The sequence below is a fragment of the Microcaecilia unicolor genome, chromosome 12 (assembly GCF_901765095.1).
Source record: "Microcaecilia unicolor chromosome 12, aMicUni1.1, whole genome shotgun sequence".
Classification (NCBI taxonomy): Eukaryota; Metazoa; Chordata; class Amphibia; order Gymnophiona; family Siphonopidae; genus Microcaecilia; species Microcaecilia unicolor.
Window position 1 is genome coordinate 36,076,290 of NC_044042.1, and position 22,591 is coordinate 36,098,880.

At 47.0% G+C, this 22,591-nt stretch overlaps 1 protein-coding gene and 1 long non-coding RNA gene across 2 annotated transcripts in view; one reads left to right on the top strand and one right to left on the bottom strand.

Moving 5' to 3' along the window:
- Positions 1–22,440, top strand: part of CLMP (CXADR like membrane protein) — a 71,083-nt gene extending 48,643 nt beyond the window's left edge. Inside the window, exons 4-7 of the mRNA XM_030221595.1 lie at positions 5,582–5,749; positions 5,837–5,959; positions 10,346–10,496; positions 20,693–22,440. Coding sequence (XP_030077455.1) covers positions 5,582–5,749; positions 5,837–5,959; positions 10,346–10,496; positions 20,693–20,975 — 725 coding nt within the window. The 3' untranslated portion in view covers positions 20,976–22,440. The remainder of the gene's footprint in view (positions 1–5,581; positions 5,750–5,836; positions 5,960–10,345; positions 10,497–20,692) is intronic.
- The window catches only part of LOC115482043, a 47,060-nt gene that overhangs the window by 3,523 nt on the left and 20,946 nt on the right, over positions 1–22,591 (bottom strand). The window contains exon 2 of the long non-coding RNA XR_003944029.1: positions 10,320–10,437. This is a non-coding gene — a long non-coding RNA (uncharacterized LOC115482043). The remainder of the gene's footprint in view (positions 1–10,319; positions 10,438–22,591) is intronic.

Here is a 22,591-nt window from a genome sequence, read left to right on the forward strand (position 1 = left end):
GATGTGGTAAAAGCGGTTAGCATATCTGGGTTTAAAAAAAGTTTGGACAAGTTCTTGGAAGAAAAGTCCATAGTCTGCTATTGAGACAGACATGGGGAAGCCACTGCTTGCCCTGGGATTGTTAGCACGGAATCTTGCTACTACTTGGGTTTTGCCAGGTACTTGTGATCTGGATTGGCCACTGTTGGAAACAGGATATTGGTCTAGATGGACCATTGGTCTGACCCAGTATAGCTATTCTTATGTTCTTAAAGCCGGAACCAGAGTGTGTAGTCTGGATGAATGTATTGCTTTTGTCACTTGAGCAAGGGAGTTCTTTTGGGCCTCCAGAGATCTCTAGGAAGTCTGTTGCTGTTCCCATTGCCTCTGCACCACTTGTTTCAGCTGCTGCTAGCCTTCCAGTAAAGCCTGGAGCAGTTTTTCCGTGTTTTCCTTATAGTCTGAGCGCATTCTGGGCAAGGGGAATTCACACACAAACCCTTCTTGTCCAGCACTAACTATATTTCTTCCAACTCCTAACTAAGGCAGGGCTGGTACCTCTAGCCTGTTGTTCCTGCAGGATATTCCTACAAGGTCCAGAGCCCAGGAGGCTTAGGATTCCAGCTTCTTCTGGCAGGTTAAGCTCTAAATCCTATCACTGCCACAATATGTGCAAAAGTGAATGAGGGCAGGCTCGGTGCCCAAGTAAGACAGAGCCATACAGTAGTTGCATGTAAAGAGAAGAGCATTTATTAAAGTTGGTAGGTATGGGGTCCTGTTCTATTCACAGGTAGAAAAAAGGCAACATAAAACTAGTCTGTAAATGTAACAGTGTCCTCGTGTGGACTGCTCCTGCAGGGCCACTGTGTATCTTATGTCCTCTCAGTCCAGCAGTACACTTTACTTGTCCCTGGCCTGGTTCCTCAAAGTTATCAGGGAAGTCTCTAGCAATTACTCAGGTCAAAATACAAAATCTGCAAGGTTTCCAGTGGTGTAGTGTAGCAGTTCACATATAAGTGGTGGAGGCACATGCTTTGGGACTTCACTGCTTCCCTCTGGGTCTCCTTAACCTAGCTATCAGGGTTGCCAGGTGGAAAAATTTTTTCCCGCCCAAACCAGCCTAAAGCCAGCCCAAAACCCGCCCAAACTCAAACCCCGCCCCTGACACCCCCACCCCCGCCGTCATCGGCCCCGCCTCCCCATCATCAGCCCCGCCTCCCCTGTCATCAGCCCCGCCACCCCATCATCAGCCCCGCCTCCCCCGTCATCGGCCCCGCCCAAAACGTCACTAACCCCACCCCCGCGGCCGAAAAAAAACGCTCCAAAAACCGCCCAGAAGACCAAAAAGCAGCCCAAAAAAACGCAACCCGCCGCAGGCAAAAATTTCCCACGGCGGGTTGCGGAAAACCGCCCAATTGGGCGGTAAAACTGCCCACCTGGCAACACTGCTAGCTATGGCCTCAGCTTATATACTTCCTAGATCATGCCCTCTTGGCTCCACCCCTTCCATGTCATGTCTCCCTTGGGCAGGATTATGGGGGTTTAAGGTGGCTCTGCTTCTGTGAGGGACTTCTATTAAAGGAGAGGGGCAGCATCCTCTAGACTCCCATCTCCACTGATAATATTGACCATTTAACCCTATTCTCTGTTTTCTATCTTTAAATGGTTCTTAGTCCACAATAGGGCACTGCCTTATATCCCATGACTTTCTAAATTTCCTCAGGAGTCATTCATGAGGTATTTTATCAGACCCCTTCAAAGAAATGTAGCAGATTTGTGAGACAAGATTTCCCTCAGCTAAATCTATGCTGGCTTTGTCCCATTAATTCATAGCTATCTATATGCTCAGCAAATGCAGCTGGCATATTCTGTTCATCAGTCAGAGGAGGGCTCCTAGTATCATGCACCAGGCTTAGAGATAGAGTGCTACTCAGGAGAGGATTTTTGAGGAGATCTAGGGCAAATTTAAGGCAGACAAATCATTTAGCACCAAGACCACTAGCATGCTTCCAAGATCCAATGTATTAAGTTATGTCCAATAAAAAAGGTATCATCTTATTTTCTTTTCCATGTTTTATTTTGTTTGATTTCTATTGAAGATCCAATGAGAGAGACTATTCGCTTGAGTGTAGACAAGGAGGTTATTTGAGTGGTTCCTACCATCATTTAAAGGCACTTGGGCATAATGAAGGCAGCCTTGCTGACTGAGGGCTTCCAGTGGCTGCTTAGAGTGCCCCCCCACCTTGCCAGATAGTACTGTAAAACACTCCCCAAGTCTGGTGCTTTTTTATTTTTATTTACAGGACACCTGTAAGGAGTACTTTTTAAAAAATGTTTTTTAATATTAGCATCCTGATATAAAACCTCCATGGGTATCGCTTCAGATCCCTTTGGGTTGGTGTCTTTTGCAGACTCAAGGAACACCCACAGGTACCATGTGAAAGGCACTTTGGGTTGATGCCTCTTGTGGGCTTGAGGAACACCTACAGGTACTGCTGCCTTTTGAAGAATCCTTTGCCTTCAAGGTCCTTCTTCTTCCCCCCCCCCCCCCCCCCCTTCATTTTTCCACATACAAGAAAACAGAGCAAATTGTTCTTGCTTTGCGAGCAGATGAACTGGACTGAGGGGAAAGAGCCACTGTAATAGTAGTGGGAGCACTCACACATGCCCAGATAGATATCAACAATCTTCTAGGAGAGCAGATCCAGCCTGGTGCCATCAGGGATAATTCACCCATGCTTGGTTGCTTTTGTCCTGTTTGTCCATGAAAGGTCTGTAGTGTTTTTTTTTCCATTACTATTCCTAAGGTAAAAGCTATTTCTACTATACTATTTAAAAAGCTGCATTTTATTAAACAAGAGGCCCTTTTCTACAGTGCATTAAGCACTTACCTCTGGATTCTATATAGGTTGCCTACAGCTGACCACCAGAATTTGCATGCAAATCCAAGATCCATGTGCAAATTGTTTTTAATTGGCGATATCAATTAGTGCCTTAACAGGCACTTAATTGAAACCAATTAGGGGTTACATGCAGATCTTGAATCTATGTGCCTCTGTAACGGCACTCAACTGTACTCACTCGCATCTCAAATGGGAGTGTGCCCATGGGATGGGCATGGGTGGGTCCAGAGCGGTCCATGAAATTAAGCATGATGTTACAAAATAATGGCCATTTGCGCCTAACTTTGGGTGCAAGAATTACGCCAGCTTCTATGAAGCATTAAGTCTCAAACCCACAGTTAGGCACGATTTGTGTGCTGAGCCCCTATTCAATAAATATTGAACAGTCTGCGTAGATTAGGGGCTCAGTACGGATCCTTTTGTGCCTAACTTTCAGCTCTATAAATAGAATTCCCCCCCTTAATGCCCAGTTAATGCCTGGAAAGAGGCTACTGTGCATCTGCATTAACAAGGTTTTGCAATAGTTTCCTGTTACAGAGCGTTAAAATGCGCATTACTGAATTTTTCAGAATTTTCCTGTTAGGGGGCATGGGATGGGTGGAGAGCAGGCATGGACATGTTAGCCAGCTAGCCATTACACTTACCGTGCGCTAAATGGCTAATGTGGCTAATATGGAAGTACAGTGAAACCTCGGTTTTCGTTGACTTCGGATTTCATCAGTTTCAATTGATTTCGCAAAATTTTCGTCTCGGTTTTCATCGATCGCCTCGGAATTCGTCGGCGTACCCACGCAGCTAATCTTGCGTTCTCACGTGTCGTTCTTCTGGGGCGCTGTTTCCGTTTGTGGGATCACATTACTGCTGCTGCTGGTTGAGTGCCTGTATAAAAGTCCCTGCTGGGTTTTGACCAAATTTTCGTTCTTTTGCAGCACTACTGCTGCTGCTGGTTGAGTGCCTGTATTCATTTAAAAGAAAAATTGCTTGTTGCCTCGGTTTCGGTTTTCGTCGATAGTTTTCGGACGAATTATCGAAAACCGAGGTTTCACTGTATTTAGCATCTCCTAAATAAGAGGCGATAAGTGGTCCCGCCTTAATGTTCCCATTAGCATGCATACCTGCAGAGAGTAAACGTATGGCCTGCAATAAAAAAAAAAATACTGGGAACGCCCCTTCTTGATGCAGCATTCATTTTGGGCTTGCTGCATGTTAAAATTCAGCACTAAAATGCCTTAAGCCCAGAACTGAACACACTTTGCTAAAAGGGTCCCTAAATTCAGTGGCTGTGGTATGCAGTGCTAGGGATGAAATGACAACCACATGAGCTCAAAAGAGACAACACTTTGTTATCAATATTCAAAGTGATTTAACCAGTCAGGATAGGCTCCTCCCCGGTTAAAATCACACATGTGGGGCTATCTGCTGATATTCCACGGCACTTAACCAGTTAGTGCCTCTAGTCTGAATATCATCATTAATTAATTAATTTGCAGCATTTGTATCCTCCATTTTCCCACACATTAGCAGGCTCAATGTGGCTTACAAGTCACCGTATTTGGGAGCTCCAATACGGTCGATGTTAAAAAATACAAATAGAATCAGGGTGAGGGAAGGTAGGGGTAAATGGGAACAATAAATGGCAAAGATATAAGAAATAACATTGTCTATTAAATCAGTGCAGTGTTGAGGCTGCTAATCAGAAACAGCAGGGTAGGCCTTACAAAACAGATAGGTCTTCAAAGTTCGCCTGAATTGTAGATGGTCATGTATCCTTTTCACTGCTTTTGGTAATGCATTCCACAGTTTCGTACTTAAATAGGTGAAATTGGTTTAATGGCAAAACACGTAGCCAGCTAGTTTGTGGGTGGTCCTGAGGTAGAGCTGGCACTTATGTTAAGCACTGATATTCAAACAGTGGGAAGTAGACCTTGCGCTCCAGACATAAAAGAACTGTAGGATTTTAAATGAAGTTTATTGATGGAAGACTCACCACAGTACTGTGTTTCGGCCACAGGCCTGCCTCAAGAGTCTTGATTTAATAATGCAGGCAAAATTTCTTGCTTGAGAACGATATTGCAATCATCTCTGGAGAGTAAAGTTCTACTTCCCACTATCTGTTTGTTCTACATCTGTCGTGGGATTGCAGTGTTCCTCCACTTTGGCAGATTTTCACCAAGTTAACTGGGTAAATCGGACTGCATAAAACTCAGTCCTATCTTTATCCGGTTTCACTTAGGTGGTTAAGTACCAAACACTGCACTTATTTGTTGATTTATTGCACTTGTATCCCACATTTTCCCACCTCTTTGCAGGCGCAATGTGGCTTACAAAGCATCATGGATAATGGAAATGAGAAGAGAATAGACATTTGGTGTTACAGAAGGATGTTGGATTGCATGGTAATGGAATACATGATAGTAATATAATAGAAGGCATTATTAACATTTCTGGAAATATGTAAGTTTCACATGATTTGATCTTTGTGGTATATCTTGTCGAAGAGATGGATCTTTAGTAGTTTATGGAAGTTGGTCAGTTCACTTAATTGAATAAGTGATAGCCGGTAGCCACAATCCCTATATTCAACGCCAGTGCCCAGATTTGGCCCAGAATTGAATATCCGGACAAAATGCTGGCAGTGGCCATTAAAAAAAAAAAAGACCCCCACCCCCGCAGAATATTTACCCCTTTCTTTCTTTCAGTAAAACCTTCAGAACCCAAGTGCTGGACGGAAGGAGAACTATCTGAGGGAGGAAATATAACCTTGGAGTGCAAGTCAGCAGCAGGAACAGAACCTATCCAATACAAGTGGGCAACTGTAAGTGGCAAGGAACAAATCCTCGGGGTTCTGCCAGCCACGTCTTCGGTTGGTAAGCTTCCATTTTGTAGCAACATTTGCTAGAATCTTCCTAAACCTCTTCAGAGACAATTCCATTCTTTTGTTGTACTGTTCCCAGGCATTTTCAACCCTGCACGTGTTAGACTATGGAATCTCAGCACAGCACACTCTGGACTTTATCGATGTACAGCAACCAATGAAGCAGGGCACAAGACCTGTGATGTTCAAGTGATAGTGCACCGTGAGTATCAGAGTCTGGATTTTCTAGGTTCTATCTGTTCTTTATAAATAATGTGATATAAGGAGAGCACATCGAAAAGCCTTTTATTTGGCAATTTCATGTTAAGCTCTCAGGCTTGGGTGAGTCCTTACTGATGAATTTTCACTATTTCAATTTTGATTTTGTCATTTTTATACCTAGTATTTTCATTTATCAATTCATTATTTCCCAGGGGGGGGGGGGGTTATCACTAGCTATTGTTTTTATTGTACCGCCCCTATTTTGAGGGTGTTGAGCAATTCTTTATAAATAATGGGCTTAATGGTACAAATCATGTAAAACAGGGCTGACGGTTTTAGGATCTCTGTGCACTCTTCTGCAGTGCCACAGCCTGTTTTCCAACTAAATATCCTAAAACCTCACTACTAGCCAGTTCCCAGACCTATGGAACTTAGCAATAGACTGTCCCATTTTGAAAAAGAGCAACTCTGGATCCTTCATTTGCTAGTCATTATTGCCCTGTCTCTAATCTCTCTTTTATGTCCAAAGTATTTGAAAAGGTAGTCTTCCTGCACCTCTCTGACTTTTCAGAAAAGACTCTTGCTCTAAATCCCCGTCTAGGGTTACCATAAGTCCGGATTTACCCGGACAAATGGGCTGACTGGTGGGGGCAGGAGCGGAGGTGGGCACGGGACTCCCTTCCCCTCCCCTTACGCTACTATCCCTGATGGTCTAGAGGTACCTCTTTGCTCTTCGGGGCAGGAAAGAAAGAGTCCCCTCTTTCCTGCCCGGAGCGCTGCTGCTAGCTGCCCTGCTGCATCCTGTGTGAGTCCGGGTCCGGCTCTCAGCATTTCAAAATGGCCGCCGAGAGTTAAAGCAGCCTCGCGAGACTTCAACTCTCAGTGGCCATTTTGAAACGCCGAGAGCCGGACTCACACAGGATGCAGCAGGCAGGTAGCAGCAGCGCTCCGGGCAGGAAAGAGAGGGCTCTTTCTTTCCTGTCCCGAGTGAAGAGGTACCTCTAGACCACCAGGGATAGTAGCGTAAGGGGAGGGGAGATGACAGGGGGGAGGGAAGATGATGGGGGGAAGAGGGGGCGACCGGGGGCGGGGCAAGTGGCCTCTTTTTACCCGTTAGTCCGGGTTCAAGTCAAATTACAGTACAAAAACAATTTTGACAGCCCTCTACAGTGAACTTCATCTTACCACAATCAATATAAATGTTTTGACACTTTCCCTCAACCTATCTGCTGCTTTTGACCTTGTTAACCATTCCCTTCTGCTTTCTCACCTGGCTCCATTAATATAGTAACGTAGTAAGTGACGGCAGATAAAGACCTGAAAGGTCTATCCAGTCTGCCCAAGTCACATTCATTAGCAATCAAAATTAAATCAACAATGAACGTGATATTATATACGTGATCATGGTCTTTCTTTGGTGTTTCTCGGACATAGACCATAGATGTCTGCCCAGCTCTGTCCTTATGCTCCAACTACTGGAGTTGCAGCCAAAGCCCACTTCAGCCTACCCAAATCCATCTCATTATTTGTGGGACAAAGACCGTAAAAGTCTGCCCAGCACTGTCCTTACTTTCAAAATTACTGGAGTTTCTTTCAAAGCTCTCTCCAGTCCATCCTAAACTGGATTGCTATATGCCATACAAGCCAGCCCATCACTGGCCTTAGTTGATGCAGCCAGAGTTCCCCATCTAAGCACCACTTGACATGCAAACACATACGGAACCCTTTAAGATTGATATTAATTTTCTAATTAGAGATCCTCTTTGCTCATCCCATTCCTTTTTGAATTCCACCACAGCTTTTTTTTTTCCACCACCTCCTTCGGGAGGACATTCCAGTCATCAACAACTCTCCCCGTGGAAAAGAATTTTCTGACATTACTCCCGAGTCTACCACCCTGCAACCTCATGTCCTTAAGTTTTACCATTTCCCTTCTCTGTTTCTATATTTAAATGTCTGTATCATATCTGCTCTGTTCTTCCTCTCCTCTAGGGTATACATATTTGGATCTTCCAGTCTTTTTTTATGTGTCTTTTGGTGCAAGCCCCATATAATTTTTGTCACCTTCCTCTGGACCACTTCAAGTCTTCTTACATCTTTAGCAAGATACGGTCTCCAAACCTGAACACAGTACTCCAAGTGGGGTCTCACCAATGACTTGTACAGGGCATCAACACCTCCTTTCTTCTGCTTTTTACACCTCTCTCTATACAGCCTAGCATCCTTTTGGTTTCAGCCACCACCTTGTCACACTGTTTCATCACCTTCAGATCCTCAGATACTATCACCCCCAGATCCTTCTCCCTGACTGTGCATACCAGCATCTCACTGTGATGTGCTTTCCTGGTTCACCTCTTTTCTGTCTCATTGTTCATTCCAAGTTTTGACCCGCACGTCTACCTCTCAGAAAAGGGATATCCACTGTGGGATACCCTCAGGGGTCAATTCTTTCCCTTCTTCTTTTCAATCTGCACTTAAGCCCCCTTGCTGCACTTATTAAATCATTTGGAATTTCTGTTTACTTCTATACTGACAATATTCTTCTCCTTTCCCCCTCAAAAAGCCTCCCAGCCACCCACATGTAGGCCACCCGAGCCTACCTTAGGATCCCCTGGTGGTCTAGGGGGAATAGGCTTGGAAGGAGAAAATCCCAATTTCTCCTGCCCATGCTGGCTCCAGTCACAAAATGGCTGCTGAGACTTCTACCACAAGTCTATTGCTAGAAGTTACTGCAGCTATTTTGCAACAGGAGTCAGCATGGGCTGAACTGTAGCAGCTGAGGTTAAGTTAAACCGCGGTACCAGTGACATTGCTGACTGAAAATTTGTCCCTATCTGCATACCTCATATTAGAAGATTGGGCAAATGATGGGCATGAAATAAAAAAATTGGCTAGGGTACAACAACCCCTTAAGTTGGTACATTGGAAAACCCTGTATGATCCACTTCTTTTTGCTTTTTTACTGCTTACCAATTGCTCCTGCCTTCAGCAACCTCCAGATGTTGCTCCCAGAATCACTCCTTCCTTTAAAGGTTGGGTGAGAAAGTCTGGAGGGGAAAATCATGGCAAAAGGGATGTTACACTGATCCTGGGGATAACAGCACCCCTGCAGCACACCAAATACCCTTATGTAGACCCCAGGGAATTATACATAACTAGTAAAACATGCCCGTTTCTGGCGCAAATGAAACGGGCACTAGCACGGTTTTCCTCCTGAACCCCCCCCCCCTCCCTACTCACCCCTTCGGCGTTGTGTATGCACTTACCACCATTGTTGCGGACCTCGGCACGCCACCTTCAATCTGCTGAGTCGATGGTTGTGAAGCCACTGACGCCATTGCTCCGCCCTCGACATCATCACGTTTGACGCGAGGGTGGGGCCCCAACACAGTGATTTCGGTGGCTTCACCACCACGAACCCTTCGAACCGGAAGGAAGTGCCCGGAGGACCTGACAGTGATGTCAGTGTCCTCAGAACGTTGAGGGTGAGTTTTATTATATAGGATTTTGTATGAATTTTGAAAATTTTCATTACACATAATTCCCTGGGGGTGTGACAGTGTTTGCAGACACAGAGCAGGTTAACAGCACTTTTGCAGCAGTGTTTCCTGTTGAAACAGGTTATCTGTATTATGTGTCTTAAATGAAGCCTTAAATGCTGTGCCCCAAAATAAATATCCCAGTAAATTGAAAAGCATTCAACCAATGCTTCAGAAAATAAACAGTTTCTTGTGTTTAGAAAGAAAAGAGCAAAGTCAAAGTACAGGCCAACCAAATTCTGGTTTTGGTTTCAAGGTAGGCCCAGAAGGGGGCTGCTGCCAGGCAGGATGGGAACAGGAGGGGGCTGTCGCTGGCGGGTGGGTCTAGGAGGCAGTTCATTTTGGTCGAGTTTAGGGGAAGGAAGGGGGTGGGAACTGTTGAAGGGGCAGTTTTATTTTCGGATTCGGTTTCTGCTGAAATCAAGCAGCCAATTTCGGTCGTAAATTTCCTGTTTTTGGTTGGGCTGCAAGTCAAAGAGTGGGAGATATTTATTCCCAGGTTTAGCAGTAAATAATACAAGCTATATTTGCTACAGCAGGAGACTAAAGCTTTTAAAATTCAATCTAAACCTGAGTGTTTTTGAAAAGAGAGATATCCAACTGGAAAAATACAGTGGCCTTTGCCTTCCAATTATTTTTCTGTGATCTAAACGCCAAGCAGTAGACACCCTTGAAAAACCAGAACCAGAAATTGCCACACCTTCTGTGAAATTAATCCTACAATGTCAGAATAAATTGGTGAAAGATTACCGAGCATTAGCTGCAGCTGATACTTAACTGGAACTGCCCTATGCATGCAAGGTTTTTTTTTGTTTGTTTTACCTGTTTTGCTTACATTTTCCTCTCAGGCAAAGCAGATACTCTAAGCATTGGTATCATCATTGGGGCAGTATGCGGAGTCATAGTTGGTATCTTGCTCATCATCCTCAGCGTGTGTCTTCTGGTCAGAATGCGAAAAAGAAGGAAGCTTGAGGAAGAAGAGACCCCCAATGAGATCAGGTAATTTAGTTAGATCTGAGAGGCGATGGAAAGCCCCAAAATGAATGCACAATGATAGTGAGAGCCCCTCTCACTCTAGCACAAGGTGGCACCTGGAAACCACTACAGCTCTGTAAAACCCCTTAACAAGAGCCTCTGCATATAAAGGGCAATTCTGCAACTGAGTGCCCACATTTATGCACCCAGCATTTTCACAGGTAAACTGTACACTTAGGGCCTATTTCTATATTTGGTGCTGAAAAAAAAACAGCGCAGATGGAAAACGCGCCTACACGTATTCAATAAACCGTGCATAAAGGTAGGTGCAGTTTATAGCGCAATCCACGCAACTAAATTTTAGGTGCAACCATTAACACCAGTGAAAAACTGGTGTAAAATGCCCATGCCTAACTTTAGGAACGGAATGGGTTATTCTATAACAGTGTGTGTACATTTTAGGAACGCCCACAACCCACACATGCTCCTTCCACGGCCATGCCAATTTTTTGAGATCCAAGCGGTAGAATTTACACGGACTAATTTATAGAATACTAGCCGTTGAGCCCTTTGAAACGGGCTACTATTGGAATGGGGGTTTTCCAAGGCCCCACCCCCCCCGAGGTTGCCGCTACCGGTACCCCCCCCCCCCCCGGAGTCGCCGCCGCCACCCCTCCACCCGGCCCGGGCCATCTGTTCGCTATTAATTCAACTTACATCGCCGCAGCACGCAGATAAGCTGAGCTCCCGTCGGCCTGGCCTTCCTTCTCTGCCTGTGTCCCGCCCTCGTGTGACGTACCGTCGGCGAGGGCGGGACACAGGCAGGGAAGGCCAACCGGAGCTCAGCTGATCTGCGTGCTGCGGTGATGTAAGTTGAATTAATTGCGATCAGAGGGCCCGGGCCGGGTGGAGGGGTGGCGGCGGCGACCTCGGGGGGGGGGGGGGAGCGCAGTTTCCCTCTCTGTCCCACCCCCGTCATCACATATTGACGCGGGGGCAGGACAGAGAGGGAAGTCTCTACTGCGCATTTGCGAGTGAGTTCGGTCACTCGCCATTTACATGTTTGATGCTTAGTGAGTAGTGCATGTAAATTCTAATTAGTGCCAACGTGTTGATAATTGCTTAACATTCAATTATCGGTGTCAATTGGCTTGTACTCACAAATCAGAATACGACCATATTTACAGGTGCAACTCTAGCCGCAGGTTTATAAGTGCTGTTAATGCCTAAGTGGCAGCAAAATGACTTAAGCTCTCTTCTGTAAGGGCACTCGTTGAGTGGCATAGCTTATAAATCCAAGGCAGCTGTTCACAAGGGCAGAGTATAGGAGAGGCATGGGTGAGCTGCCAAAGTGCAGCTTACAGAATACTGTAAGTTACATGCACCCTTGCTGCATGCAGGCATCTACAGTTGCACCAGGTCTACAGCTAGTGTAACTACAGGTGCATAAATGTAAGATGCAATGATGCCAAGTAATGCTAGTATTCTAGAATGGAATCTAGGCACCAAGATACCACTATAGAATAGGTTCTCACCGTACAGCATCAAGTTGCCTAAAAGGAAGCACCCACTTATAGATGGCAATTTTATAACAGGTTACCTAGGTTTGGAGGTAGAGAAGGTGCCTATTTTATAAAGACACATAGGTATACTTGACACCCATATGCATGTAATAAAATATTCCCATAAATCGTGACTCTGCCCTGAACACACCTACTATAAAAGTACATATAGGTAAGCACTGTGTGTAATTTTAAGTGTAATCTAATTTTGGGGTCCTTTTACTAAGGTGCATTAACAGATTTAGCACATGCTAATGATTAATGCGCACTAAATGATAACATGCCCAAAAGAATATAATGGCGCACCTAAGTAAAAAGGACCCCTTTATAAGGGCCAATTTACATACATAATACAGCATTTTACATGCAAAAATGGTTGGTTGGTGAATCACAATAAAAACATTTATTTATTTATTACATTTGTACCCCATGCTTTCCCGCTCATCGCAGGCTCAATGCAGCTTACATAGTAACAAGAGAATACAATCTGTAGTAACAAAATCAACAAGGATGTATGTGATAGGACAATCAACAAGGAGTAAATGGGATAAAAGAGATATGAGTAAAAGGATAGGGATAGGTAATGAGGTGGATCGATAAAGGAAAAGTTGAGGAAGAGCATGGAGGGTAAGAAGGTTGGTAGGAGATATCTGAGTCATTGTTATTAATGATTAGATGAACCGGTAAGTAGATGGGTTGCTTATGTTTGCTTATGATAGGTCAAGTCGTTCGGGTAAACCTGTTTGAATAGATAGGTTTTCAATAGTTTCCTAAAGGGAAGATATTCACTAATTGACCGAATGTATCTGGGTACAGCATTCCAGAGTTGGGATCCCAGGTAGGGGAAGTTAGATGCATGGTAGGTTTTGTATTTTAGTCCTTTGCAATTGGGAAGGTGCAGGTTAAGGTATGATCTTGAAAATGTAGACGTTTCTGGTTGGAAGGTTTAATAGATTGACCATGTAACTTGGTGATACTCCATTGATGATTTTGTGGATTAGTGTGATGGCCTTAAAGTTGACTCGTTCTCTAATAGGGAACCAATGAAGTTTCATACGGAGGGGTGTTGCACTTTCGAATCTAGGCTTCCCATAAACAAGTCTAGCTGCCGTGTTCCATAAAACTGTATACATACAGAGCATTGAAATTAAACATAAAAACCAAATAGACTAAAAAGCTTTCCTACATTCATCCTGAACTGCCATCATACCTTCCATAGTGCCTTCTCCCCATTTGTTAAAAGGTGCTACTATGATATGGTGCACTGCCACACTAACTCACATTATTTACCGCAGGGCTCATTTTATGTAATGGGACTTATTCATTGCTATTGTGTGTTTACACCACACTCTAGTAAATCTAACCCTTGGGTGTCAATGTCAATGTTATACTTATTGACTGCTGCTTTCCCAAAATAAGGGTTCATCAAGGTGTACAGTAAAGGCAACATCTAATGTTATACAAATATAGTAAGTTTTCAGCATTTTACAAAATGTCAATGGAAGAGAATTGTTTGGGCACTTATATGCCTTTTAAGCATGTTGTCAAGAGAAACCACCTGCATGGTTTCCTTTTGAAAATTAGCAAATGAAAAAGTATGTGCATGGGAAATGTGATTTTGTAGCAGGGTGCCAAAGTTGGCAAACATGTTGTGCCTCTATAAATGTGTCCTCCCCCCCACCCCCCACAGCTCCTACACAGTTGTACCTGCTGCAAAGTAACTATTCCGCTTAAGTTTAATTTTTTGTGGAGAAGTTGCCTAATGGTTATTTCAGTGGATTGAGAACCTGGGGAATTGAGTTCAATTCCCACTGCAGCTCCTGGGCAAGTCACTTAACCCACCACTGGTATAAAAAATTAAATTGTGAGTCCACTAGGAACAGAGAAAGTTCCTGCATATAATAAAAACGTAAACCACTTTGGTTATACCCCCCAAAAAAGTAGTATGTGAAATCCATGACCTTTGCTTAAAGACATCAAAGCTGTGTACAAAGAATAGGGGTTGCAGGCAAAAATACGTTTGCTTTAGTTTTCTGCTTATTTTTTTGCCTTTCCCCATATCCTTTTGTTTCATTTTTGAAAGTTTGCGCTGTGGTGTATTTTTGTTATAGTTGCCAGCTGCCCAGATATTTAAAACAAATGCTTACCGTAAAGTTTAGTTTAGTATGGACGTGATATACCATCCTTTACAAGGCATCCCAATCTCCTCCCCCACCCGATCAAGACCCAAATACCCTGATCATGCTTGACCACCGACTCCCTCCAGTCATCCCTAGGTGTAAGCACTACACTCCTGGCCTCCCTGATCACATCCTAACCCCCCCCCCCCCATCATCAACCAACCCACTTCAAATTCAACCCTGTCCCTCACCCCCATGTATGAACATCACACCCTCCCCCCCTCACATTAATGGAGGCTCCCAATCTGCTTCCTCCCCATCCCCTAATCCCAGCCCTGGCTGTTATCAGGGTCTCTGGTGCTCTAGCAGGAGTGATCCTCAGTTGCCCCTGTTCATTGCTGCACTAGGTTCAAACGGGTGTCTTGATCCATAATGGTAGCTTCCGTGAAAGTACTAGCGCACTAGAAGTATGGAGGAAAGCAGCTGCATGGGCAAGGGAAGAGGGAGAATATGCTGGCAGCTGCTGTCTGTGGGACCAGGGGAGACCTTGTGCAAGAAATGCTGGATCCGGGGGGGGGGGGGGGGGGGGGGTTAAGGAGGGATATTGGAATTAGTATGGGTGCATTGGGCAAGGAAGGAAAATGATAGACCTGTTGGTATGCCTAGACTTTGATTTTAAAATTTGCAACCTATATGTGAATATATAAAAAGGTAAAATTATGTATCATACCTGATAATTTTCTTTCCATTAATCATAGCTGATCAATCCATAGACTGGTGGGTTGTGTCCATCTACCAGCAGGTGGAGATAGAGAGCAAACTTTTGCCTCCCTATATGTGGTCATGTGCTGCCGGAAACTCCTCAGTATGTCGATATCAAAGCTCCATCCGCAGGACTCAGCACTTAAGAGAATTACACCCACGAAGGGACACTCTGCCCAGCTCACCACCGCCGAAACGGGGGAGGGGAATTAACCCAGCTCATCCCCACACAAGTGGGGGAGGGGAATCCGTCCAGCTCATCCCCGCGGAGCGGGGGAGGGACACCACACCCGCCGATGCGGGGGGATCTGGCTTATCCTGCAACCGCAACCGCGGGAGGAGCTGACTGACCCTAACACCGCCGAAGCGGGAGGGGTACAAAGCTGCCCTACAGCCGCACGAAGCGGGAGGGAGTGCCGGCAGAATTTAAATCTCAATCCAGCCCCGTAAAACGGAGGGGAGAGGAATGCAGCAGCTCACTAACACAAACTCGTCTCAACTCTTGAAGAATCCAAGTGAAAAAACTTGAACACGAAGTCTTTCTGAAGTAACTGAAGACTAAACTTGAACCTGAAATGCAACCAGAATAAAAACAGTACAGATATCTGGGAGGGGCTATGGATTGATCAGCTATGATTAATGGAAAGAAAATTTATCAGGTATGATACATAATTTTACCTTCCATATCATCAAGCTAATCAATCCATAGACTGGTGGGATGTACCGAAGCAGTACTCACCCAGGGCGGGACATTGAAATCCCTGACCTCAACACTGAAGCTCCAAACCGGGCCTCCGCCCGTGCAGCCACAGTCAAGCGGTAATGCTTGGAGAATGTATGAGCCGAAGCCCAAGTTGCCGCCTTGCATATCTCTTCCAAGGAGACGGACCCGGCCTCTGCCATCGAGGCCGCCTGAGCTCTAGTGGAGTGAGCCTTCAGCTGGATAGGCGGCACCTTCCCCGCGGCCACATAAGCTGCTGCAATGGCTTCCTTGACCCATCTTGCCACTGTAGGCTTAGCAGCCTGCAGACCCTTACGAGGACCTGCAAACAGGACAAACAGATGATCCGATTTCCGGAACTCATTGGTCACTTCCAAGTATCTGATGATGACTCGTCTCACATCCAGATATTTAAGAGCAGAGTACTCCTCTGGGTAGTCCTCCCTACGAAAGGAAGGGAGACAGAGCTGCTGATTCACATGGAAGCGAGAAACAATCTTGGGCAGGAAGGAAGGCACTGTGCGAATAGTCACTCCTGCCTCAGTGAACTGCAGAAAGGGCTCTCGACATGAGAGCGCCTGGAGCTCGGAAACTCTTCTGGCTGAAGTGATAGCCACCAAAAAGACTGCTTTCAACATCAGGTCTTTCAGAGATGCCCTTGACAAGGGTTCAAAAGGCGGCTTCTGCAATGCTCTTAGCACCAGGTTGAGATTCCACGCAGGCACCACTGAGTGCAGAGGAGGGCGCAGGTGATTAACTCCCTTGAGAAAGCGCACCACATCTGGCTGCGAAGCCAGGGAAGCACCCTTCAGGCGGCCCCTGAAGCAAGCCAGAGCCGCTACCTGGACTTTAAGGGAACTGAGCGACAGGCCTTTCTCCAGACCTTCTTGCAGGAACGCCAACACTGAAGAAATTGGAGCAGTGAAGGGAGAAAGTGAGCCTGCTTCACACCACGCTGCAAATATACGCCAAACCCTGGCGTAAGCAGTAGAAGTAGAGCGCTTCCTCGCTCTCAGCATAGTGGCGATGACCTTGTCTGAGAAGCCCTTCTTTCTCAGACGCTGCCGCTCAATAGCCAGGCCGTAAGACCAAAGGGGGAGGGATCCTCCATCACCACGGGACCCTGATGTAACAGGCCCTGCTCCACTGGCAGCCGCAGAGGATCGTCGACTGAGAGCCTGATCAAGTCCGCATACCAGGGACGTCTGGGCCAATCTGGACCCACCAGGATTACCCTGCCGGGATGCTTTGCCACCCGGTCTAGCACCCTGCCCAACATGGGCCAGGGCGGGAACACATAGAGAAGCTCTTGAGTCGGCCACTGTTGGAGAAGAGCATCTACTCCCAGGGATCGAGGGTCCCGTCCTCTGCTGAAAAAAGCGCGGCACTTGGCAATTGGCCGATGACGCCATCAGATCTAGGCTCGGCTGGCCCCAGCGCTTCGTGATGTCCAAGAACGCCTGAGCAGATAGCTGCCACTCTCCGGGCTCCAAGGTATGGCGACTGAGAAAGTCCGCCTTGACATTCATGACTCCGGCAATGTGGGCCGCTGACAGCTGCTCCAGGTTCGCTTCTGCCCACTGGCATAGATTCATAGCCTCCTTGGCTAGAGGGGCGCTCTTGGTACCTCCCTGGCGGTTGACATAGGCCACAGCCGTGGCATTGTCCGACAGGACCCGTACCGGCTTCAACACCAGTACCGGGATGAACTCCAAAAGCGCCAACCGAATGGCTCTGAGTTCCAGGAGGTTGATAGACCACTTTGCCTCTGCAGGAGACCAGAGCCCCTGCGCTGTCCTTCCCAAGCAGTGGGCTCCCCAGCCCGACAAAGAGGCGTCCGTCGTGACGACAATCCACTCCGGGGTCACCAGAGGCATTCCCGCAGACAACTTGTCTGTCTGCATCCACCAGCTCAGCGCCTTGTGCACTGCTGGGTCCAAGGGAAGGCGCACAGCATAATCCTCCGACATCGGAGTCCAGCGCTGCAGCAGAGATTGTTGTAGTGGTCTCATATGAGCCCTGGCCCAGGGCACTACTTCCATCGTGGCCGTCATAGAGCCCAACAGCTGCACATAGTCCCAAGCCCGAAGAGGAGAGGCTACTAGGAACTGGTCCACCTGAGCCTGAAGCTTGACAATCCGATTGTCTGGCAGGAACACTCTGCCCACTTGGGTGTCGAATCGAACTCCCAGATACTCCAGGGACTGAGTCGGGCGCAGCTGGCTTTTCTCCCAGTTGATGATCCATCCCAGGGAGCTCAAAAGAGCAACTACCCAGTCCACAGCTTTGCCGCACTCTGCATAAGAGGGGGCTCGGATCAACCAGTCGTCCAGATAAGGATGGACTTGTACTCCTTCCTTTCGCAGGAAGGCCGCGATGACCACCATTACTTTGGAAAAGGTCCGCGGAGCAGTAGCCAACCCGAACGGGAGGGCTCTGAACTGGAAGTGTCGGCCCAGGACTGCAAAACGCAGAAAGCGTTGATGAGGAGGCCAGATGGGAATATGCAAGTACGCTTCCTTGATGTCCAAGGATGCCAGGTACTCCCCTGCCTTCACTGCCGCTATAACAGAGCGGAGAGTCTCCATGCGAAAGTGCCGCACTTTCAAGGCCCGATTGACCCCTTTGAGGTCGAGGATAGGCCGGACAGAACCTCCTTTCTTTGGTACCACAAAGTAAATGGAGTAACGCCCCTTGCCAAGCTGACTTTCTGGCACCGGAACGACCGCACCCAGGCGGATCAGATTGTCCAAAGTCTGCTGCACTGCCACAGCTTTGACCGGAGACTTGCAGGGAGAGAGTACAAACCCGTCTCTTAAGGGTCGGCAGAACTCTAGCTTGTAGCCGTCTCTGATGACTTCCAGCACCCAAGCGTCTGAAGTTATTGTGGTCCACTCGCCCAGAAACGAGGACAGCTGTCCTCCAATCTGCACTGGGGCGTGGACCAAGGCCCCGTCATTGGGCACGAGACCCTGGGGGAGGACCGGAGGGAGCACCTCCGGGACGGCGGTCTCTGCGAAAGGAATGCTGCTTGGGGGAGAAATTCCTCTTAAAGGAAGAGGGGGCAGAGGAACCCGACCTGCCCGGGCGGTACCGACGGGCTTCCTGAAACCGTCCTCTGGAGGTACCGGGACGAGTACTAGCCCGAGCCCTGACCTCTGGTAACTTCTTGCCCTTAGACGTGCCGAGATCGGTCACGATTTTGTCCAGCTCGACCCCAAAGAGCAGCTTGCCTTTAAAAGGCAATCTAGCCAGGCGGGATTTAGAGGCGTGGTCAGCAGACCAATGTTTCAGCCAAAGCCACCGCCTCGCAGATTGTCTGAGCCATGCCTTTAGCTGAGGCCCTCAAGACATCATACAGCAAGTCTGCCAAATAGGCTAAGCCCGATTCCAGGGCCGGCCAATCAGCCCTCAAGGAATGATCCGAGGGGGAAGCCCGCTGCACCATAGTCAGGCACGCCCTGGCCACATAGGAGCCGCAAACTGAGGCCTGCAAACTTAAAGCAGCCGCCTCAAAGGACGACCTTAAGGCCGCCTCCAATCTTCTGTCTTGGGCGTCCTTTAGGGCCGTGCCACCTTCCACCGGCAACGCCGTTTTCTTAGTCACCGCAGTGATTAAAGAATCCACGGTAGGCCACAGATAGGCCTCACGTTCACTTTCAGTCAAAGGATAGAGGCGGGACATAGCCCTAGCCACTTTAAGGCTCACTTCAGGGACATCCCATTGAGCCGAAATTAAGGTGTGCATGGCATCATGCAAGTGGAAGGTTCTAGGCGGGCGCTTCGTCCCCAGCATAATGGCAGAGCCAACAGGGGCTGAGGGAGAGACGTCCTCCGGAGAGGAAATCTTCAAAGTGTCCATGGCCTGTATCAACAGGTTGAGCAAATCCTCTGAGCTAAAAAGCCGCGCTGCAGAGGGGTCATCCGCTCCAACCGAGCGGGGATCCGTCTCCTCCAAGGCCTGGGAATCAACCCGAGGGTGTTTACCTCTGGGAACCTCAACCTCTTTACCAGACGAGGGAGCAGGGGCAGCGTTTTGCATAAGGAAGGCCTGATGCAGCAGCAAAACAAACTCGGGGGAGAAACCCCCCAGACTGTGCACTTCCGCAGCCTGGGCTACAGCCCTAGACGCACCCTCAACCGGCGCTCGCAAGAGCGGGGGAGAGACATGCTGCGCATCCAAAATGGCGTCCGGCGCGACACTCCGCGAAGGAGCCGCGCGGGAAGAACGGCGCTTAACTTTAGCCGCTTTTGTGCCGTCGCCCAAATTAAGGGCGTTCATGGCATTAATGTCTCCAACCTCAAGGGCGGCCCAAGAAGAAGCCGTCCAAGCCGCGTGGCCGGCCAAGATGGCGGAGGCGAGGAGCGGGGGATGGGCGTTTATGGCGGGAAAAACCGCCACGCCGGAGGAAGGACTGGGACATTCATCGGTCACGAAACTGTCACCCAACAAGGGCGAATCAGGCTTTAAGACCCCCGCATCCCCTCTAGAAGCGCTCAAGCGATCCGGGGAGCGACTCTTTGCGCCCTCGCCCTCCGACGCCATATGCCATGAGGAGAAGAATCGGGGAACACCCTGCCCGCTATAAAAAGGTAAAAATTACCTGCTTGCCACTCCGAGCTGTAACGACCTGGTGTCCCAGTGAGTAGCTGCAATAAACGTTTAAATAAACATCGAAATAAACGCCTTTAAGGACGTTCAAAATTTTTTTTTTTTTTAACGGAGCCAGCGGGAGGGGGGAGAAAAGGAGGGACCTGGCACCACCAGGTTTGCACTTGCTCAAAAGAGCCCTCAACCCCAGGCACTCAACAAAACCTAAGAATTAGGCTTGGAGGCCTAGCCAGAGCTGCTGCTGTGTGTGACCACCACCTGCTGAGATAGAGAACATACTGAGGAGTTTCCGGCAGCACATGACCACATATAGGGAGGCAAAAGTTTGCTCTCTATCTCCACCTGCTGGTAGATGGACACAACCCACCAGTCTATGGATTGATCAGCTTGATGATATGGAAAATTACTTTGTTTGAACCTGTTTTGTTTGGCTTTGTATCCAGGGAAGATGCAGAGGCTCCAAAAGCTCGACTGGTAAAGCCTGACTCTTCTTCTTCGGGCTCCAGAAGCTCCCATTCAGGTTCTTCTTCTACTAAGTCAACCACTAACAGTGCCTGTCGCAGCCAGCAGACTCCATCAACCCAAATGACCTTGCCACAGTACAGACGAGCAGAAACGGAGAGACGGGAGAATGAGCCAAGCAAATGCAGCCACTCCAGTTCCAGAAGAATAGATTCATCCTCAGCCACAATTCCTGGACAGAGCGGAGCTTTCCAAACTGTCTGATTTCAGAGCACCAGTTTCCTGGTCATACCAGTGATCACCACTGTGATTGCCAATTTACTGTACTGTTGGTATTGTACAACAGTGTTCTGCTTGTTTCCACAGTGCACTGAAATACCTTCTTCTCCCACTTTAATCCACTTTCTCGTTGAAACTTAATACCAGACTAATGGGAACTAGAAGAAAGGTATCTCTTCTCAAGCGAACTCTTCTAAAGAGAATAACAAACAGCACTGCAAACTCAAACTACAAATTAAAAAAGAATATCTAGAGATGCAATAAGGCTATCATGGTTTAATGGCACAGTAACCAGCTCTCTCTTCCAAAATGCCGCTAATGTCATTCCACTAATATCATTAGACCTGTTGGTGGCCTTTGATTTACTGGACCATCTTCTTATTATTATTTGGCTGTGCAGCATAGGAATTTCTGAGTCGGTGTTAAAATGGTTTCAGTCTTATTTGCAAGATATAACTTACCAGCTGCTCTGGGGCACAGGATATTCTCAGTCTCTCTCTCATCCGAGTGGAGTACCTCAAGGGTCCTTTTTAGCACCCACGTTATTTAATATTTTTATGACACTATTAGCAACAGAGATTCAGTCATTGGGATTAGTCTCTTACATATATGCAGATGACATTCAAATAATGGCCACCTTTTGATACATGGAATACTCATTCTTCATGTTTATTGTGATCTTATTTTTCTCAAGTTGCTCACTGGTTACAAGCTAATAAGATGCTGCTCAATATGCAAGAAAAACAAAGGCCTTTTTTTTTTTTTTTTTAGAACTAGTCTCTGTAGAGATTAAGTGCCATGCGTATTTTTAGACTTGGGTCTATCATTTCGCCCTCATAGATCTGCAGTAGTAAGTAAATGTTTTTTTTAAACTGAGGCAAATCTGATTGGTTCAGCAACTATTGAATGGGGTGAAGTGGGGAGGGCATGCCAAATTATAATACATGCTTTTGTTCTTACCCATCTGGACTATTGTAATTCCTTGTGCAGAGGGCTTTTAGACAACTCAAACAGCTCCAGCTAGTTCAGAACACTGTTGTGAAGCTGCTGTTTGGGACAAGGAATGTAATCATGTCACCCCATTTTTGCAGGTCAATTGGCTACTAGTTGCATCCTCTATAACGTTTAAGATATTGGTGCCAATTATGGGCCATCCCATGGCTCTCAAAATCAGAGACTAAGAAAGTAATAAAAAGAATGCCAAAAAGATACTAGATTATTGACATGGCAAACTATACATGATACGTTTCTTCCCCGAGAGAGGCAATATTTCATACATACACCTATTTGTCATGCACCTGGTTTTCTACCTGGAGTGATGGATCTCACATATGGGCACTGGGCAGACCAAGGACTCGGCTTTCTGGGGGCAACTCTGGGAAGATGGGAAACTTAGTCTCAAAAAACACAGTATAAGCTGTTCTTCTTGCTTCCGTAACCTAATACCACAATACTAGTCAACAGCAAAAAATAGACCCAAAGAGTTTGGGCCTGTTAAGAATCGGTCTTAATACTTGCGTTCTAGCATGGTCAAGTGACACCCCGGTTTAATAGCTACATTGGGCAAAACCTGAAGAAGCCTGTAAGAAGGCGAAACGATA